This window comes from Sceloporus occidentalis, unplaced genomic scaffold, assembly GCF_023333645.1.
Source record: "Sceloporus occidentalis isolate IW3139 unplaced genomic scaffold, rSceOcc1.0.p SCAF_146, whole genome shotgun sequence".
Taxonomy (NCBI): Eukaryota; Metazoa; Chordata; class Lepidosauria; order Squamata; family Phrynosomatidae; genus Sceloporus; species Sceloporus occidentalis.
The window spans coordinates 222085-244658 of record NW_028317126.1 but is presented as its reverse complement, the minus strand read 5'-3'; the positions used below and the strand labels follow the sequence as shown (position 1 = coordinate 244658).

General features: G+C 42.8%; 1 protein-coding gene across 1 annotated transcript; it reads left to right on the top strand.

Moving 5' to 3' along the window:
• Positions 1-9165: 9165 nt before the first annotated feature.
• LOC149280816 (acidic mammalian chitinase-like) lies at positions 9166-19647 on the top strand. The gene is made up of 11 exons (XM_089500058.1): positions 9166-9181; positions 9369-9398; positions 9795-9996; positions 10226-10282; positions 11199-11364; positions 13908-14032; positions 14542-14665; positions 15267-15452; positions 16235-16351; positions 16578-16707; positions 19340-19647. The coding sequence occupies exons 1-11, from the start codon at positions 9166-9168 to the stop codon at positions 19645-19647; spliced, it is 1461 nt and encodes a 486-aa protein (XP_089356184.1).
• Positions 19648-22574: the final 2927 nt, after the last annotated feature.

Sequence of the window (22574 nt, the reverse complement as noted above, 5' to 3'; positions counted from 1 at the left end):
CCACGGAATCAATGAGAGTCGACTATGGAGCGGAGCTCGAACTCCTCATGGTTGTCAACAGTCACCGAACGGCGACGAGGAGCGACTGTAGTGAAACGATTACAGATCAGAGGTTTCAACAGTGAGACATGGAACACATTATGAATGTGCATGTTGGAAGGAAGATCCAGGGCACAGGCCACAGGGTTTAGCCATCGGAGGATACGGAAAGGCCCCACATTGGCTCCCTGATTGGCTCTTTCCGCAGCCCCATTTGATTCTGGGTGGTAGGCCGAGGAGAAGGAAAGTTGGATACCCAGTTGCGCACAGAAGGCCTTCCAAAATCTTGAGACAAACTGGCTACCCCGGGCAGAAAGTCTGACTTTGGGAACCCTGTGTAGCCGATAGATCTCCTTGATAAAAACCGTAGCCAACTCCTTAGCAGAAGGGAGCTTTTTGAATGGTATGCAGTGCATCATTTTAGAAAACCGGTCGACAACCATGAGGATAACTGTGTTACCGTTAGACAGCGGAAGGTTGACTATGAAATCCATGACAAGGTGTGACCATGGCCTCTCACTATGAGGTATGGGGTGGAGAAGGCCCACTGGAAGGTGAAGGGATGATTTAGTCTGCTCGCAGACTGGACAGGCTGCTGTGAAGGCAACAATATCTTTGTTCATTCCTGGCCACCAGAAGAGATGGGAAACCGACCAGAGAAGTTGGTTCCTCCCGCGATGACCTGCTGACTTAGTATTATGATAGCTGGAAAGTAACTTGGTACGCAGGTTGACAGGTACAAAACATCACCCTGAGGGGTTTTCAGCAGGTGCATCTACCTGAGCGGCCCGTATTCTGTCCCTGAGGGGAGATGTTATGCTGGTACGTATGGTAGCCAGTACTCGGTCCGGGGGAATAATCGGACTAGGAGGACACTCTTCTTTAGCTTTCGAGAACTGTCTAGAGAGAACATCGGCCCGGACATTTTTGGTCCCCGGCAGGTACGAGACCACATAATTAAAATGGGATAAAAATCATGCCCAATGAGCCTGCCTCGGAGTTAAATGTTTAGCCTCAGACAGGTAGGTGAGGTTTTTATGATCCGTGAGAATTAGGATTGGTACGGAAGTTCCCTCAAGCAAATGCCTCCATTCTTTGAGAGCCTGTATTATCTCAAGCAACTCACGGTCATAGAGAAGTACCCACATGGGTGCAACTGGCTCTCAGGAGTAGGATGTTGAGACAGGAGGGCGCCTGCCCCTGTCTCAGACGCATCGACCTTAAGTATAAATGAAAGTTCGGGTTTCGGGTGAACCAAAACAGGAGCTGCGGCAAAAACGGCCTTCAATGAACCAAAGGCTGTGATGGCCCCTGGGACCAGAGAGAGAGGCATTGCTGTCTTTTTTGGTCATGTCCGTAAGAGGTTTAACAATAGAGGAAAAATTCTGAATGAATTTCCTGTAATAGCTAGCAAAGCCGAGGAACCGTTGAAGGGAGTGGAGACCTACAGATCGTGGCCACTCGAGAACAGACGAGAGTTTTTCCGGATCCATAGCGAAACCGACCTCTGAAATTACGTACCCCAGAAAGGTGACCTGCTTGCGGTGGAACTCGCACTTCTCCAATTTGCAAAAGAGATTATTCTCTCGTAACCGCTGTAGGACTCGTGGAATGGACTCGTGGAAGTGGAATGGATCAAAATATCATCCGGGTATACCACCACACATTGTTGGAGCATGTCCCGGAGGACATCATTTATGAATTCCTGGAAAACCGCGGGGGCATTGCAGAGACCGAAGGGCATAAGTAGGTATTCATAATTCCCGCTCCTGGTGTTAAACGCGGTTTTCCATTCGTGGCCCTATTTAATCCTTACTAAATTATATACCCCTTGCAGGTCGAGCTTTGTAACTACCTTGGACCCTTTTAAGCGATCGAATAACTTGGTAATGAGTGGAATCGGGTAGGCGTTTTTAACCGTGATACGGTTGAGCCCCCTGTAATCTATACAGGGTCTCAATTCGCCACTCTTCTTTTTCACAAAAAAGAATCCAGCCCCAGCAGGGGAAGAGGATTTACGGATGAAGCCCCGGGACAGCGCATCCACAACATACTCCTCCATGGCCTTATTCTCTGCAACAGATAATCGGTAAACTTGACCTCGAGGGGGTATGGCACCAGGTTGCAGCTCAATGGCGCAATCGTATGGGCGGTGAAGTGGGAGCTCACCAGCCTGGCCCCTATTGAATACATCATGAAACTCTTGATACTCCTCAGGCAACAAAGAGAAAGGAGAAGTGGTTAGCACCTTCACCACTCTCCCTAGGCATGTTTTGGAACAATTAGGCGACCATGCCAAGACTTCGGCCCTTACCCAATCAAACACGGGATTATGTTTGCGCAACCACGGATATCCTAAAACCACAGGATAATGAGGAGAGTGTATCACTGGAGTTGTGTAATTTCATGATGTAGAGCCCCAACAGCCATAGACAAAGGAGCAGTTTCATGGGTGACCTGCAGGGGCTGTAAAGATCGATCGCCTCAATGGCAAGTGGAGCAGTCTGAAGCTGCAACGGAATAGAGTGCTTCTGGGCAAAGGTGCTGTCAATAAAAAGACCCGCTGCCCCCGAGTCAATGAGTGCCTCAGAAATGACAGAAATCTTGCCCCAAGTGAGACCCACCGAGACTAGAGGTTTATCCTTCTGGATATCTGGGGACGCCGAGCCTTAGGTGCAGGCGTTTCCTGGACGTGTAGGGCAAGTTCGCAGCAGGTGCCTGTTTTACCACAGTAAAGACAGAGACCCTCCCTCCTCCTAAATGCCCTCTCCTCAACCGAGAGACGGGTAAATCCAAGCTGCATGGGTTCCACAACCCCGAAGAGTCGATACCAGGAGGCATGGGAGGAGAGGGAGGCACGGGTGGGGATGAAAAGCTCGGGGCTAAACGTATAGGAGGCCTCCACAGGCACTCCCGGAAGGATGGTCTCTCACGGATTCCTGAGTCCATAAGGATGCAAAAAGAGACCAATTCCTCCAAATCACTGGGAAGGTCCCGGGCTACAATGTCATCCTTAAGTATATCCGAGAGCCCATTATAGAAAGCAGCCACGAGAGCCTCATTATTCCAATCCACCTCAGCGGCCAGGGTACGAAACTCAATAGCATAGTCTGAAACCATCCTTGTACCCTGCCGAATGGACATTAGTCGTTTTGCAGCCAAAGTGGAGGGGGCCGGTACATCAAATACTCTTTTTAGAGACGCAACAAACTCAGGGTAATTGTGTACTACAGGTGTCTCCCAAAGGGGATTCGCCCATGCCAAGGCTCTGTCTGAGAGTAAAGAAATCACCCACCTGAGGTATCATCTCCAGATAGATACTGACCTGGTTCAGGAAGCCTCTACACAAATTAGGGTCGTCCCCATAACGCTCTGCAAGCAGTATTTAAATCACCAGTGGCAGATGGAGCAGAAGCAGCAGCAGGTATAGAGGCAGCCTGTGCCGTGGGGACCTGAGATGGCAGAGCCAGATGCGCAGTACAGAGCAACAAGGTCTGGAGAGCTAAGGCAAATTGGTCCATGCGCTGGTCTACCTGGTCCAGCCTGGTAAAAACATTTGGTGGATTGCCTGCCCTCTCTGGGTTAATGGCCCTTGTGTCATGTTTGGGACCAGGAACCAGACGGACACAAAACGTAAAATGCAATCACCTTTATTGTAATAACAATAGTGAACAGAGCCAAATCGTGATCCAAAAGCATATACCAAAAGACAAGCCGGGGTCAGGAACCAAGACGGGTACTCAGACAAGCCGGGGTCAGGAATACGGAGATCAGCAAAGTCAGGATCAGAATCAGGAGCCAGGAGGGACGTCAGAGAAAGCCAGGTCATACACAGGAATTCAGGAACACAGAGATAGCACTTGCAGCTGGAAACAACACAAGGGCAAGGAGGAAGTGAAGTTTAGCTGCTTAAATAGCCAAAAGGGGCTGGCTGTGGGCTGGATAATGGGCTGAGTCACAGGAGTGACAGGAGTGAAGCCATGGCAATCAAGCCAGGCTGTATTAGCCTCCAGCAATGCAGCAGAAAAGCAGCTAGACCATAAAAGTATGGCACCTATAGCTTGTGCCATAGGCGCCATTTGAAGTGATACGGGAGGGAGAGGGGTTAGAAAGTGATAAGGGAGGGAGAGGGGGTAGATAGTGAGGAAGGGGGGGAGAGAGGGTAGAAAGTGATAAGGGAGGGAGAGGGGTAGATAGTGAGAAAGGGGGAGAGGGGGTAGATATTGAGGAAGAGGGTAGTAGGGAAAGGGGAGGGAGAGGGGTTAGAAAGTAACAAGGGAGGGAGAGGGAGTAGATATTGAGGTAGTAGGGAAAGGGGAGGGAGAGGGGTTAGAAAGTGAGGGAGAGGGGGTAGATAGTGAGAAAGAGGGAGAGGGGGTAGATATTGAGGAAGAGGGTAGTAGGGAAAGGGGAGGGAGAGGGGTTAGAAAGTGACAAGGGAGGGAGAGGGAGTAGATAGTGAGGAAGAGGGTAGTAAGAATATTGAAATAAGTAAAGAGTGTGAATTAATGTGTGGATGAATTGTCTGAATGAGGGAGAGCATGAGTTAATGTGTGGATGAATTGTCTGAATGAGGGAGAGCATGAGTTAATGTGTGGATGAATTGTCTGAATGAAAGTGTGAATTAGTGAGTGACAGTAAAAGTGTTTGTGTGTATCATAGATGTATAATTGTGGAAGGGCAAAGATGGCCCTAGCAGGAGTTTTGAGCCTTGGGGACCAAGATGGTACAGGCAGGGTGTATATGGGACAAAGAGGGCACAGGCCAGGCTGTTTGGGGACAAAATTGACTTGTGCTGGGTTTTTTGGGGACAAAGATGGCAAATCTTATGTGTGTAATCTGGGTGTTTGTCAGGTTCTATGTGGGCAGTGGCTTTGGGGTGTGCAACCTGTGATCTATGCCTGTAATTTAGGGGGTTTTAACCCCTTAATGACAAAGCCCATACATGTACGGGCTCAAAATGCATTGTTTTCAATGGGTTTTGGGACCACCCATTGTCTTTAAGGGATTAAATATACCTTTAATGCCGTGTTTTTATGTGAATTCCAATTGATCTATACCTGCAAAGCCGGGTTTTTGTGTTATTCTGTAGATGCATATCTGCTATGCTATGTTTCCATATATTATTTATGTATACCTGCAAATACATGGTTAATATGTCTTATTCAGTTGGTTAATACCTGCAATGCTGTTTCCATGTATTTATTTGATCTATACCTGCAATGCTACGTTTCATATATTACCGTATTTGCTCGATTATAAGACAAGGTTTTTTTCAGAGCAAATGCTCTGAAAAATACCCCTCGTCTTATAATCGGGGTCGTCTTCTAATCAGACCTCAAATAGGTCTGACTATGAGACTAAGATCCAGATCCCCCGCAGCGCTGCAGGGGACCTGGATCCTCCTGTCTCTCCCCCCAACTTACCGGTGCTTCTGAGTCCCCGGTGTGTAGCCGGGGCAGCGTGTAGATTCGCGTAGACAACTTCCGCTGCAGCCGGAAGGAGGTGCGGTTAGCAGCGGCGGTTGTCCGCGTCCATCGCGCAGACCTTCCCCAGCTGTCAGAGATCAGAGTTAGAGTAGGCAGGCAGGAGGGTTAATTGACTCTAATAAAAGGGGCGGGGCCAATCGTCAGTGTGACTGCAGGGAGGGACTGGAACGACTTGAAATTATCCAGTTCACTTGACTGATCCCAACTTCCCATCTCTAGCCCTTACGAAAAAATTACTGCAGTTTTTCTGAAGTAATACTGCAGTTTTTTGGACATGAAAAAACTGCAATACTGCACTTTTACTGCAGAATTACTGCACATTTACTGCACTTTTTTTTTTATATATTGCAAACCTACAGTTGTACTTCAATGTACTGCAGCTTTATCGCATTTGTACTTCCGTACAAAAATAACTGCAGTAAAACTGCAGTACAGTGAAGTACAAATGCAGTAAAATTGCCGTAAATGTGCAGTAATACTGCAGTAAAAGTGCAGTATTGCAGTTTTTTCATGTCCAAAAAACTGTAGTATTACTTCAGAAAAACTGCAGTAATTTTTTCGTAAGGGGCGGACAGACTGATTCTGTGAGCGAGCCCTTGAAGCACTTTAGCTCCCCCCACCCCTACCCCTCCTCTCTACGAAACATTTTAGCAAGTCAGGTAATTGCACACCTGGAAATGATGTCATGATTGATTTAATTTTGTTTCTTGCGTTCTGTTTATTTTTTGGTTGTTTATTTGAAGGAAATATAGAAAACAGTGGTTAATGTGAGCAATCACTATTACTCACATTGCTTTGTACACTTTTGTTTCATAATATACTCTTATTTTGTTACAACTTATTATTGATATGTTTTGTACTAACATTGCTTTTGTCATTTGCCATATTTCTTATGTGCCTTTGTTTTATTTGTGAACTAATAAAGAGAGTTTAAAAAAAAAAAAGGAGTATTCCAGAATAATGGAACACGACCATGGGGCCATGATTAAGAGTGACGTCCGGGGACATTCGTATTGTGCAGCTAAAGATGAAATTCTTGGACAGCTGCAAGATGAAACAAAGCAAAAGGTTTGCAAAGAACATTTTCATTAATCAAGAATGAAAGTCTGAGGTCGATCAGATAATATCGTATATAAATCTCCTGAGCGCAGTGATACCCCACATGCATGGGTTTGTTAGGTTGTTCGGGGACTAAAAGGTCCTTTTTGAGAGGTGTGCATTTTTCAAATTATAATTTTTACTTTGTCAAAAAGTCTGCCCACATATCCTATCTTTGAAGCCGGCCAAGACAATTTACCCCATCAAACCATATATTTTTGAAAACTAGACACTCCAAGGCATTTGAAATTCTGGTATTTTAACCCTTTCCATGCACTCATTTTTCCACCAGCCTTTGTCAAACTTCATGGTAGTAAATTTTTTTCACACGCGTTGTACTTCAGGTACGAATTTACCGCTCCTGGTATATGTCCCTGTCAAACACCCCAATATGTGTTCAGCAACATCTCCTGAGCGCAGTGATACCCCACATGCATGGGTTTCTTGGGTTATTTGGGAGGTAAAAGGCCACCTTTGTGAGACATCTGGTCAGTCTGTGCCCACGTCCCATATTTGGGACATCTTTGAAGCCGGCCAATTCAATTTACCCCATCAAATCATACATATATATATATATGCTTTTTTTTGGTGACAGTGGGGAATAATTTTAACATGTTACCATATTTATGTTTTAGTAATCACACTGATTAGTGAGCTGGGCTCCATTGACCTTGCATGGAGGAGGACCTCGAGAGGGTCTGGATGGCGCTTGTGGTTGCTCTTCGGAGCAATCACAAGGCTATCGGGTAGGGGGGTTGTGTTGCTACATGACTCGATATCAAGGCATGTCAGCAACACCGATTATGCTCAGCAACACCGTTTATGCTTATGAAGCGATTCCGATCACTTCCTAAACTGTTTTAGCCATTCTTGTGGGGAGGACCTTCCTCCCCGGATCCACAGTCAGCTTCACTTGTGAGGATTCCGTGGATGCTGCAAAGCCGCCGATCGTGGCGATGCATCTGTTTAACAGCAGCCTGTACATGTACGGGCTTTGTCATCATTACATTGCACTGCAAGCCTGTACTTTGTCGTTAAGGGGTTAATCCCATGACCTGCCAAGCAGCCTCTGGGAAGCCAAAGTCTTTGGATCCCAGGGGGACTACAGTTGCAAAGCTGAAACTTAAAGTAATTACAGAGGGGCACTGCCAGGATTGGAGCCTGTGTCTTAATTTGACTCAACACAGGAAGCCTTCATACATAAAAAGGGTTGACAGATTGATAGCTCTTTTTTGATTCTGTGGTGGTGCATGACTGTTCTTAATTTGTCTGGTTAATTCCTATAATGCATGAGACTTCATACAAACTAGTTACACGATCCTTAGCTTCTTAGATGGACAAGTGGCATTTAGCAATAAATGCCCGGATCAGTGTGTATCTATCCTTTGGCATCAAGTGGGGTGAACCCTCTAAACCCCATTCATGATAGGCATTGGGGATTGCAATTATCTCCCATGAACAAGGAACTCCCGGTAAGTGTGGGTCATAAGCTCACGTTGATTAAGCCCCTGTCCAACTTATTGTTACTACTGATTTAGTGAGGTCTTTGGAGTGGCAAAACTTGACTATCCATGGCTGATGGTTCGGGCTGGAGTGGCCTGACGGGGCCCCACTCCTAAATCAATCGCCTCCCCAGGAGAAAGTGGCTGGGGCTGCTCCTTCATCCCCTCAAGGACAAACTTCCCTGCCAAGAGCACACCTCACCCAGAGATTTCTGAGGGAAAAACAAGCCTTCTTGCTTCTCTGGTTAATAATGCTTCTTCTACACACTTAACTTTCAACTGAAGGGTTTTCCCTTACCTTTACCCCACCATAACTTTTGTTATGTTTATTTCTTGTGCTTCTCTAAGCCTCAAGTATTAAGCCAGTATCACAACCTCATGCTGATGAGTCCCTTGAAGGACGAAACAGCTGTCCATGATCTGGCTACTGCAGCTCTTTCCAGAGCTTTGGCTAAAAGATGTATTACAGCAGACATTTGCTCTCCAGGGATCCATATATAAAGTGGATATAGAAGTAAAAGGATATCATTGTTAACTTTATTTCCGTATGCCTACCCAGAATCTCTTGTGGTTGTTGCAGCACCACAAGATTTCTGAAGGGAAAAACAAGCCTTCTGGCCTGTCTGGTGGCCTTTTACCACCCCTGCATTTTTCACATACAGAAAACATTTATAGTGTGTGGTTATGTTTTCAATGTGTTGGTAAAAAAAATGGTTGTTTTCATTAGAGCCCACATTTATTCCTCTCTTGGCCAGATTCTTTTTTTAGGTATACCTCAAAGTGCCCTGTTCCAAACAGCTCTTTGTGACCATAGAACGGTAGCGGCCTTATCCCTGATACAGACCTAGTTGTTTTCCTGTTGCCAATCTTTACTATCTGGCTACAGCTGCTGCTCTTACCTTGCCAAGATATAATGTGACTAAAAGTTTATCTCTCATCACACTGCTGTGCTGCTCACACACTGATACTGGTATGATTCTCTATATAAAGAGCAACCTAAAATCTCCCTTCAGTGCTGAATCAACGATATAGAAAAGATGTTGCTCTGGGCGGGTGATTATAATATGCCTTCTGACATTTGAATTCTTCTTAAAAATACTGAGACAAAGTAGAATAGACAAATTGACTGCAGGGGGATACAGTAATGGTTGGGTGAAATAGAATTGGAGTTCAATCCTGTGGTATTTTTGGGCATCTGAATGTTTATGGGAAGTGTGTGTAATTATCATTTTCTCCACAGGTTTGTTCCTGCTGCTGAATCTACAGCTTGGTAAGAAACAACGGTAGGGAAAGACAACGAAAGGAAGAAATTAATTTACTGGTGAACAGAGTGAGGGAAGAAAATTTCTATTGTTGCGGTCTTCTGCTTATACATAAGCAATAAAAAGACCATCATAAATTAGCTTCTTTCTGTGTTTCTTTGGCACTCCTACTGCCATTTATGATGTATCTGTATATTATATATCATAATACCAGGTATATTGAAGCACTAACATGTTTTGTGTTTTATTAAGCTTTAAATATACTGTAAGATCTGTGCTAATGAAACAAAAGGATAACTTGAAAAGGAGGTTGACATCGGATCAGAGATGTAGTCAGAAGAAAGGAATTAGATGAATGATGAAGAGACAGTTCTCCTAATGTCTAACCTTTTTGTTACATTTAGGATCTGCCTACAAGCTGGTCTGCTATTTCACTAACTGGTCCCAGTACCGACCAGAACCTGCCAAGTACATGCCAGGGAACATTGACCCGCAGCTGTGCACTCACCTCATTTATGCCTTCGCCACTATGAATGACCACAAGATTGCGCCTTATGAGTGGAATGATGATGTGCTGTATCAGCAGTACAATGCCTTGAAAAAACAGTCAGTTGAGATTAATATGCAGTAGCCGCCTATAGATATTGCAGTTATCACTTTACTACAGATATAAATTTATATATATATATATATATATATATATATATATACATAATTAATGCTGCACGATTGTCAAATGCTGTTTTAGCCTAAATGAACATCATTCGTGTTCATTCACAAACACTGTCTAACATATTAGTCATACAATGGTGTTTTTTTCCCCCTTTTTTTCTAGGAATTCAAAATTAGTAACATTGTTGGCCATCGGTGGCTGGAATTTTGGAACAGCTAAGTAAGCTCAGCATTCAATTTCAAGCATATTATTATCTTTTTTTATAGCGCCACAAATTTACGCAGCGCTTCTTACAATACATATATTCAAGGGGTATGACAAGACTAGAATTGACAGACTAAGACAAACTGATACATTAGGTGGAGAGAGCCCTGCTTGCAAGCTTACAAGCTTGAGAGAATGGGCTGAGTACAAACATAAGGAACAGAGAAAGATGAGAGGTAGTGTGGTGGTTGTCAACGACAGGAAAGTCCTAGCAACTAAGGTGGTATGCTTCTCTGAAGAAGTGGGTTTTGAGATTTTTCTTGAATGTTGAGAGGGAGCGTGATAGCTGAAGGTTCTGTGGAAGTAAGCTCTAGAGATATGGGGTAGCACGAGTGAAATCTTGTAGATGGGAAAAGGAAGAGGTGATAAGTGAGGAGGAGCCCATGGGAAGAACGTTAATATTGAGTAGGGGAGTATTTGTTTATGAGTGCAGAAATGTATGGCGGAGCAGTGCTATGGAGGGCCTTATATTTAATTCTAAAGGTAATAGGGAGCCAGTGGAGGATTTTACAGAGAGGGGAAGCAGAAGAGGAGCGGCATGCAAGGAAGAGAAGCCTAGCAGCAGCAGCATTTAAGACAGACTGCAGAAGATAGAGTCAAGACAGTGGAATGCCAACCAGAAGAATGTTGCAGTAGTCCAAATGAGAAATAAGTGAATGAACCAGAATTTTTGTGGATTCTTGGATGAGGAATGGGTGGATGCAAGAGATATTTTTTAGGTGCAAGCGGCAGGGTGACTGAAGGTACTGAATGTGAGGGAGGAAGGAGAGGTTTGAGTCAAGGATGACTAAAACATAGCTGCAGGTTTAATTCTAATTAGACTAAAACCTTTGAACCTGCTCTACTGCCACATCATTCCTATCTTCTCCAGGTTTACAGCGATGGTTGCAAGTGCTGGCAATCGTAAGATATTCATTGATTCTGTTATTGAATATTTACGGAAGTATGATTTTGATGGCATTGACCTGGACTTTGAATATCCTGGTTCACGAGGAAGCCCTCCTGAAGACAAGCAGCGATTTACTGTCCTAACAGAGGTGGGCAATTGTGAAATTTTAGTGGCCACTAATAGGCCTCCCATATTATTTTTGTGCTAGATACAGTGGGATTAGAGCAGAGGAGTAGAGAGGAGGTATGTGTGTTTGTATGAATGTGAGCATGAATGCATATGTATAAGTGTATGTGAGCATGAGTGTATGTGAACGCTTTTGTATGTATGAACATGAATGTGCATTTTTGTAAACAATGTGTATGTGTGTGAGCATGTATGTGTAAGTGATTTGAGATGGAGTGGAGTGGGTTAGCATAAGTTTGTGTGTTACCTAGGGTGACCACATTTTTTTCTGCCATTTAGGGACACACTATGTAGCAGATGCACTGATTCACATATGCACACCGTCACATACACATAAAATATATTTTATATAATATAGATATATATATATTATATATATATAATATATATATATATAATATATATATATATATATATGTTTATCTCACATACACTCTGATTCACATATACTATTATATATTAATTATTAAGAAGTCTTGGAAACCATGTTGATTTCAGATTTAATAATATACATACACTCATTACAGACATGAGTAGATATAGAATGTTAACCAATCTAATACTAGGCATGAGTAGATTTAGAGAATTAACTCCTCTATTGCCAGACATTACACACACAGTTACACAGACAAACACAGTCACACAAATAGACAAACACAGTCACACACACAGAGTCAAACCCACATACCTGGTGCTGGCAGCAGCTTACTCTGAGTTGGTGTGAAGGAGGGACTCAGCCAATCAGGAGAGGCTTCTGACCTCTCAAACAATCAGGAGAGTTGAGAAGTATCCCCTGATTGGCTGATGTTACGTCGGATCAGGCACCACAGGTGATGGACCCACGATGCAGGAATGGCGAGAATATCTGATAAACAAGCCGGGATCGAGGCAGGCAGCACAGGAGCGAAGTCAAAGAACAATAGCCGAGGTCGGAACGGGCAGCGCAGGATCAAGGTCAGAAGAACGAAAGCCGAGGTCTGGTACACGTGGAATTCAATCAGAAAGAAATAGCAACACAAACACCCTGAGAACAATAATATGAACTCGTTGAACAGGCAAGGAAACATAGGACCAGGAAGTTTAAATAGAGCCAATGGCGGGAGAGCAGGTAAGATCAGGGCCGGCCTTTGGGGTGTGCGACCTGTGCGACCGCACAGGGCGCCACACTCCAGGGGGCGCCGCCTCCCGGTCCGCCGACGCCGCCCGACGACAACACGGGGTCCGATGCCGACAACACCGTGGGGTCCGCTGCCGCCCCCTCTGGACCTAGCTTAAAACATCGGGGGGGTTTTTTGTTGTTTTTTTAACTTTATTTAAAATCCATGTTAAATAAAGTTTTTTAAAGTTAATAAAGTTAAAACAAACAAAAAAACCCCCAATGTTTTCATTTATGACCCGGGCAGGGGCGCCGAGCGGTTGCTCGTGAAGTTCTCAGCAACCGTTCGACGCCCCTGACTCTCTGTGACTCCGTCGCGGTGCCGGCATCTCATGTTGAGCGCTGGGCTATTCCGGCGCTCAACATGAGATGCCGGCAGGACTCCTCAAGGTAAGTTAGGATAAGGAGAAGTAGGGAGGGGGGGGTAGTTTGAAGGGGCAGAGGGGGGGTAGTTTGAAGGGGCAGGGGGGGGTAGTTTGAAGGGGCAGAGGGGGGGTAGTTTGAAGGGGCAGAGGAGGGGTAGTGAGGGGGGGCGCCAGAGGAGCAGTTCGCACAGGGCGCCAGAACACCTAAGGCCGGCTCTGGGTAAGATGACGTCATCGCGACCGGCGCAATAATAGCGTCGTCGCGATGGCAACCAAACAAAACCTCCTGCCTGTGTTACCTCCGCAAATAACACGGAAGCGCCACACAGGCAGGGGAGGTAATGTAAACAGCCTCCGTGGACATGCAGCGGCGATCGAACACTCGTTACCCTAGTGTTACCATGGATGTGTATATATAAGTAAGTGTGAGAGGCAGTGTGTGCATAAGAATTGAGAGTGTTTTTATGAGTAAGTGTGTTAGCATGTGTATGTGTTACCATGTGTAAATTTGTTTAAGTGTGTCTATCTTAAATTCCGATTCTTATGAATTACACATTTACAACATTTTTGTTAATTCAGTGATTCGTACAAAGCCCTGGTGACCTACATTCACTTACGCTTTTTTATACTCTCTCACTTTCTCATACTCTTATTATTGTTCACTCTTTCTCTCTCTAAATGTTTCCCTAATTTCTCTGTCGACCACTTCTGCTGACCACTTCCGCTTCCTCATTTCTTTGTTCTTCACATCTATCTTTAACCTGCTAACTTCTATCTTCCTCTGCATCTCCATGGACATAACCTGTGCTGACCTTCAGCCAAAATGGCAATGCTTGCAGTGACGTCCTCTCCCCGATCCTCCAGCAAAAAGCTCTGAATTTTCGGAGTGAGAGAGAGTGAAGGAGAATGAATAAGAGTGAATGTAGGCACAGAGCATATCATAAAATATTTGTGTGCATGGCTTATTTTACCTTGATCTGACAGGAAATGCTTGAAGCTTTCAAAACAGAAGCAGCAACTACACACCATCCCCGTCTCCTGATGACTGCAGCTGTATCAGCAGGAAAGGCAACCATTGATGCTGGTTATGAGATTGCAAAGATTGGAAGGTGAGTAGTGTAAATAAAATTAAAGAAAATAATTGAATCAATCAATCCATCAATCCAATTTTCACCTGAAACAGTGAAAAGGGTTATTTACAGTAAGAACAATAAATACAGTATGTGGAATTCACTACCTACAGAGGTGATACCATCATATTTAATTGATGCCCTTAAGTATGGGCTGGATTATTTTTATTTTAGCAAATAGGAATATGCAGGAAAATAACAGGCTATAAGGATATCATTAGTTTCTCCAGTGAGAGTCAAGAATCACGTTATGCCTTTTTTGAGGCACAATTGAAAATTGGGTGTTTTGCCTTATTCTAAATTATGAGTATGGTAGAACGTTTAAGCTAAATTACTATATTATTGTGTATGTTTTAATATATTTTGAACCATGCCCCCATATGAGATGTTCTCTACTGACCCTGAAGAGATTCTGAAGAATGCTTATTTCACAGTTTATAATTGTTTTTAGGACTCATGTATGATCACCTTGTTTTACACCCAATCAGGACATTGGATTTTATCAGTGTAATGACTTATGATTTCCATGGCGGATGGGACACTTTTACTGGACATAACAGCCCACTGTGCCAAGGATCCAAGGATGAGGGAGACTTTAAATACTTCAACATTGTAAGAATCCATCATTGTTCTATACATGCACAATCAAATCCCACAGACAAATTGCTAAATTGCTGCCCTTTCAGTGGTATGTCTAACTACATCAATTTTAGTCTGTCTGGTGATGACTAGACAGTTTCAAAACCTCATTACCTGCTCAATGTCTTCAGACAATTAGGATAATATATAAGAACTGCAGTATGTGATATAGTAGTACGCTATTGTCTGCCATTACACCAGGAAACCTTCAGTTTATATTTTTGTGTTTAGTTATTCCAATGTCCATAAATTAAATTGCGACTTTGTAATTATAATTATCCAAACTTAAAAGAGTGATTTCTTCAATTATATGAAGTTAGCTAGTATGTATGTTAAATATTTTTACTAATTGAGTTAATACTTAACAATTAGACCAGCTTGAGTTACCATGAAGCTTAGTAGCTAATACTCCTGGAAATTATCAAAAATAGTATGCATTTATCAATATTTCCAGCAAATGGACAATTCTTTTACTTCATTTATAAATATAAAATGTGGTATTCATGGGACTGGTAAACATTGGTCTCTGCTTCTTGCCCAGTGGTGTACATGTTTTTGTCTCATGTTCTCTCAGAGATTTGCAATGAATTACTGGAAGGAAAATGGGGTCCCTGCAGAGAAACTTCTGATTGGATTTCCTACTTATGGAAGAACTTTCAAGAACCCAAACCCCAGCAACTGTGATGTTGGGATCCCTGTGTCTGGACCAGGTTCTTCCGGGCAATACACCCGAGAGGCAGGCTTTTGGGCTTACTATGAAGTAAGGATCCCCCAGCAGAGCAGAGAGTAGACTTCCCTTGCTAAATTTGCAAGGCTGGCCCAAACAAGACTTTCCCATTATACTGAACTCTGCAACAGTAGCCAACTTTCTGTCACACAGTATGCAACATATGTGAAAACTATTTTGTAAAAATGGCACTGCTCATTCCCTGAAGTTATTGATTTCTGATAGAGTGTAGCTTTTGTTTAAGTAATTAAGTGTATCCACTGAAGGTAGAGTTGTTTTTTAACACCTTGATTTCACTATACACTATGAGGGTCCAGTCACATAGAACTTCTACCGCAGGAAAAGCTTGGCTGACCCGTATTAAATCAGTGAGACTTCTCCAAAGTCTCTTCACTCATTAGGTTATGCACTGTACAGGGCCATGTACGTCCTTTTTGCTGGAGAAACATGCCAGGTATGGCCTTTCATAAAGAATAGTAAAATGAGGAAGTTGGAACCACAGCTTTTCCACCAACTTTCCCTTTTGTGAAAAAAACGTGTCTATTTATTTTACAACCCTTCAATGGTCATCAATGGTATTCTGAAACATATTATATGTATGTATTTGATTGTTGGCATTTATATACAGCATTACCACGATAGACTGTCATTTTAGTAAGATTGTTGGCTCCTTCTCACTATGTGGCCTTGCTGGGCTCTCATAGTTCAATGAATAGTGCAAGAAGGGTGACCATACTTATACTGCATTCAGGTGTCTTGTTAATATTAGTCATGCAATCATGTAAACAGCAAAGTGCTTCTATCTGTCTCATTAGATCTGTTCCTGGCTCAATGGAGCCACCGTCAAATGGATCGAAGACCAGAAGGTGCCATACGCCTGTAAAGATAATGAGTGGGTTGGATTTGATAGCAAACAGAGTTATGAATGCAAAGTAAGCATGCAGACAGACTGTATAGATTTTTTCCTGTGCAAAGTACCTTGACTGTTCTGTTTTCTACCAAGTAACATTAACTTGTATTAACCTTTTTAAGTACTCCAAGGGGGGGCACTTAATACCCCTAGGGCACACTGTATAAGAGTATTTTGATTTGGAAAATGGTGGTCCCTGAAAAGCATCTGAACATATGTCATTGATTGTCTGCTATGTCCTTCCTCAGGTGAAGTTTCTGAAGGAAAGCGGTTTTGGGGGAGCTATGGTTTGGGCCATAGATCTTGATGATTTTATAGGATCTTTCTGTGGTGAAGGGAAATATCCTTTGATCAGCCACCTGAAATCCTTACTTGAAGGTATGATGCTTTGGTAGCCAACATGGCATACCAGTTCAGTTTCTGACCCCTGTCTGTAATAAGCAGAGTTAGCATAAGACAAATCCATCTTTTAGATTGTAAGCCTGTTCTTAACTCTTGTTTCTGTAAGTCAAATTGTTATGTTACAGTATTGTGAAAAATGAGTTGCCTCTTGCCAATTTCTTCTGTTTTTGCTTATTTGTCACATTTAAATGTTTCTGTTAACTAATTGTAACACAACTCAAAGACAACATAAGTAAACACAAAATCCAGCTTTTAAATGATAATTATGTTTTTTGACGACAAACTGTTAATCAAAACCAATGTAAAAAAGTAATTGTCCCCTAAGCCTAATAACTGGTTGTGCTACACATCTACAATCAAATGTTTGAGATAACTGGCGATGGAGTCTTTTACATAGCTATGTAGGAATTTTGGCCTACTCTTCATGGCAGAAGTGTTTTAATTCAGGCACATTGGAGGCATAGTTTGCCTTGTTAAGTTCATGCCACGACATGTCAAATGTACTGACGTCAGGACTTTGACTAGGCCACTCAAATACATTAATTTTGTTTCTTCTGAGCCACCGCGGCAGCGTAGCAAGAAGGAGGTCTTGTGCTCCCTCCACAGGACTTCAGCAGGTTCAGTGAATTAAAAAGTGGGGGTAATGGGTAGATAGTGAGAAGGGGGGGTGGAGAGGGGGTAGATAGTGAGAAGGGCAGAGAAGGGGGAGAAGGGGCAGATAGTGAGAAGGGGCAGATAGTGAGAAGGGAAGAGGGGTACTCTATGAGTGGAATCTGGGTACTATGCATGCAAGTCAGGATGCAAACAGGATGCTGTGGCATGTCCTGTGAGCAGGCCCGGACTGGCCATCGGGCACACCGGGCATTTTCCCGGTGGGCTGGGCGGCCCAGGGCCGGATTGACGTAGGGGCTGATGGAGCTGCAGCTCCAGGCACCTACCTTAAAATAGGCTCAGTCAGGACTGGACTGACTGGGTCTATGCGGAGGCATTAACGCAGGGCATAAGGGGCACCTGCCCCTTAAGCCCGCAGCAACTGCGACCGGGTCCGCCTCTCTAGGAGGCCGGGCAACCCCCACCAGGGCCGGCCTTAGACTTAAATGAAAACATCGGGGGGGGGTTTTGTTTACTTTATTTAACATCCTTCATGTTAAATAAAGTTTGTTTAACTTTATTTAACATGGAGGATGTTAAATAAAGTTAAAAAAAACAACCCCTGATGTTTTAATGTAAGCCCTGTGCGGGCTGAACCCAATTATATAACACATGTTAAGGGTTGGATAGTTTCCTTCTGTAAATTAATTCATCCTTTAAAAACGGCATTTTGTGCTTACTCTGGTTATCTCTTTCTAATATTAAAATCAGCTTGATGATTTGAAATATTTAAAGAGTGGCAACTCTAGGGACAATATATAGGGGGCACATAAGATACCACAGTCAAAACTGGGGGGCACTAATAAGTTCCACCACTAAATCATGCCACTGACAAAACTATATATATATATACATATATATACACCGTATTGGCTCGAATATAGGCCGCACCCTTTAACATTTTTGGTATCTGTTATACAGTTAGTCAGCATATGTTATATACAAACAGAAAATCATTTTAAGGTCCCCCTCTTAATTCATAACGCACCTTACTTAGATATTCCCTTCTGCCCCTGATATGCCCCCTAGAAGTGCCATTCTGCCCTCCCGACTTACCAATGCACCCCCAGACTCCCTGGTGAAACACCGGCAGAAGTCCCGGAAGCACCGGCGGAAGTCCTGGAAGCAGAGGTTGTCTACTATTTTATTGGATTACATAATACTTAAAAGAAAAGCTTTTAAACTACTCTTCCTCAGGTATTACTTCAGACCTGAGAAAGAGAGGAAAATTATTGTCTAAAGTAATAGTCTAAATGGTGACAAAAGTTACTTATTATGATTTTATATGCTTGCAACACCATATATATATACATATATATATATATATATATATATATATATATATATATATATATATATACATACATATATATATATATATATATATATATATATATATATATATATATATATATATATATATATTGTATTTAAACCTCAAGTGAGGTTTTCAGGTAAAGCTTAATTAACATGTGCTCAATATTCAATCTGTTCTGTCCAATAATTAAGAGGTGTAATTGTTTTATGGTTACATGTGTGCCTTCAGCTAGAAGTCATAGAACTGGTTTCTTCAACTGGTAATTTGCAAGATATTGGTAGCTCACCTATATTGACATGCTCCATGTCTGGAGAATGAGGGTGTACGTATCTATTTTAGCACAGATTGTGTATCCTTAGTTTTAAAATATATCCCTAAAACTTAAAATGCAATTTTTCAATGCATGTTATGGCAGCATTTGAAATCTTTCAATAATCATAAGTAGCCCTCACTAAGTGAAAGTTTAACAACCTCTTGAATACAAATAAACATGTTTTATCAATACAGTTGCTAAATTATAGACTGTTTTACAAGAATAGAAAGACCCCTAACTTTATGTCTTAATATTCACGCAAATAAAACCTATAGCAGATCAATACTTTGAATATGAATAGTAATAAACACCTTTTTTCATTTTAGGTTTAGTCACCAACTGTCCAGGAGAAACCTGTGGCCCAGGAGATGGCTCAACACCTCTTCCACCAATCACAACTCCTCCAATTACAACTCCACCTCCAGTTACCACTCTACCACCACCAATCACCACTCTACCGCCACCAGTCAATGAAGTCGATCCCAACTATTGTGCAAGTAGAAATGATGGGATGTATGTAAACCCTGTCAATCCAAACAGGTTTTATCTGTGTGCTGGAGGCCACACCTATTCCCAACAGTGTGGAGCTGGGCTGGTGTTTGATGAAAACTGTAAATGCTGCAACTGGCCATGATGAATTATCTGTCCCCCTGACTGTAAAAAGGTGCTAAATAAATTCAGACATCTACATGCAATATTTTCTCAGCAGTTTCTGATTATGGTATTATGGTAAAAGCTTCTCTTTCCTGGAAAGTATTTTAGTGAAGTGTGCAATCTTTCTAGTAGCAAATATTCAAAGAAATGTCTTGTTACTAGAGGGCTACCTCAGGGACCTGTACTGGAACTCATTTATTTAATAACGTATTTGCTCGATTATAGCAAATGCTCTGAAAAATACCCCTTTATATATTCAAGGTTAGAAGTCTGACTACAAGAATAAGATCCAGATCCCCCGCAGCGCTGCAGGGAACCCGGATCTTTCTCTTTGCAGCCAGTGGAGGTCTGTGCGATGCGTGCAGACAACCTCCTGCTGCCGGCACTTCCGCCGGGGCTTCTATGGTGGAGCACCAGAAGGTCATGTTATGCCGGCGCTCAGTCATAGAAGCCCCGGCGGAAGTACTGGCTATATAGCGCACAGACCTCCACTGGCTGCCCCAGTAGACACCAGGAAGTCTGAAGCACAGGTCATAAGTAAAGGGATACACTGGTAAATCGGGGGAGGGGCGGTAAGAGTAGCTTGGGGGGGTTCAATGGTTTTCCGGAGGCTAGGTGGCATATAGGGGGTTAAAAGGCATATCAGGGAGGCAGAGTGGAATATAGGGGGTTAAAAGGCATATCAGGGAGGCAGACTGGCATATAGGGGTGTATAAGGCATATCTGGGGCAGAGTGGCAAGTAGGGGGTTAAAAGACATATCTGGGGCAGAGTGGCATATAGGGGTATAAGACATTTCTGGGGGCAGAGTGGCATATAAGGCATATCTGGGGGCAGATGTGCATAACTGGGGCAGAGTTGCAAATAAAAGGAAATAAAAACAAAAAAATCATTTTTTCAATCATAGTTTTTATTAAATATGAAAAAAATAGTTGCCAAAAGAAAAATGCAAATAGGAATCTTACAGTGAGAAATTCCGAAGAGACAGAGAACTAACAAGTCCAAATGCAGCTGACCATAGACAGGCTTAGGAAAACAAAATGGTTGATCCATTATCGTTGAAATAGTCACTGCAATGGAATGCAATACCTTGTATCTAGCTCTAGATATCCAAGAACAATAGCAGCCCAAAATACCACGATTTAATCCAGGATGGTATTCGTACATAACCATGGAAAACAAGTGGGGAGGAAAGGTTTTGCTGACTGGAGACCCGGTAGGTCAGCGGCAACCAATACCCTGAGGCACTTGCCTCCTGCAACTGCTCAAGCCAACTCACCTCCAGTCAATTCTAATACTGGCTCTTAGAAAGTTGGGACATGGGGTCTGATTCAGGACTGCCACTGATTTCAACTGGGACCAGTTTTCAGACACTGATTGACTCCTTCAAGTAGCCAATAAGTGACAAGAATAGTCAGACCATGGTGGAGGAGGGAAGCTGCATTATCGCTCCATGAGAATGACATGCATTTTAGGAGTTAATACCTTTTTTGTACGAGGCAACCAGCAACAGCAAAAAAGAGCCCCCACGAGCCCTTTGACCAATCCTACAGGAGCGATCATAGAGGCTCCTCCCCGCAATATCGGATATAGCTTCAGGGACAGGGATCGAAGTTTCTTCGGTCTCCACATGAGTGTGGAGACCAGCCCCAACCCTCCTCTGCTGCCCGATTGTTCTATTACTATTGGTAGGAATTACATTGTATATTGTGTGTGGGTGTGCTCAGCTAGCTTTTCAGACAATACGTCAGTGTAATTTCTGGAATGAGCCTTTCTAATATCTTCAGTGGGGATTTGATTTTTCATTCCTGTTCTTTTTTTTAAACTTCATCCATATTGCGATTAGATTCCCCAAGAGATAATTTTATAGTATAGTATCTAGTTTCACTTCACCAATAATATTCTGTTCAAGCCAAAACCAATCATCTTTTTTAGAATCAGGTTGTTGTAACTTGTGGACATGTGCTAACATAGCCCAAACATATTTACTCAGTAATGGAAAACCCTGTCTCCCCTTGGTCTTAATACTATGGATAATATCTCTTGAGATTCTTTGTTTTTTTTATCATTCCATATAAACTTATCGGCCAATTGTTTACGCCACACCTCAGAAATCGTGACCGGAACCGTCCTCAAACAACAAAGCCACTTAGGAAGGATGTATGTAAGGAAGAGGTTTAGGGACTTTAAACCGCAATAGACGGTTTGCATATCTACAAAGTGAGGAGTTTACTTTTATTATCTCTGATATTCAGTAGGATCTCTTCCCAAGATATTGTATACTAAACTAAAAGGATATTTATTGGTAATTCTTAAATAAGTCTTTAATTTGTAATTAGAATACCGAGATAACTCTTCTATCTGTTCCATAACCTTCCTCAAGGAACGCTCTGGAATAGAGAGTGACATTATTATGTTGTCTGCAAACATATTCATTTTACAGATCCTACTGCCTACCTGGATCCCCTCTATGGTCCAATACACACATACTCTAACTGCCTGGGGCTCCAAGGTCAATATATAATAAAGGTGCAAAAGGGCATCCATGAAATGTCCCGTTTTAAATGAAAAAAGTCAGAATTAAATCCTTGCCCCCATATTTTTGTGGAAGAAGCCAAATACAAGGCCATGGCCAAGTCGACCAAGGGCTACAACCAAAGAGGCAATCCCATTAGCAACAGCGTAATCTACAAGGGCAATCACATTCCTTGTGTTTGAACTTGCCTGTCTCCCCCTAACAAACCACCTTTGATCTACATTAAGTCTATCTGCACTAACCACAGAATATATCTTTGTATCGTTGTTAATCAAAGATATTTGGTGGTGATTTGCCAATTTTGCATTATCCTTTGCTTAAGAATTGGTTTAATGGTTGCCTGGAGCATTTCCTCAGGAAACTTTATTTTAT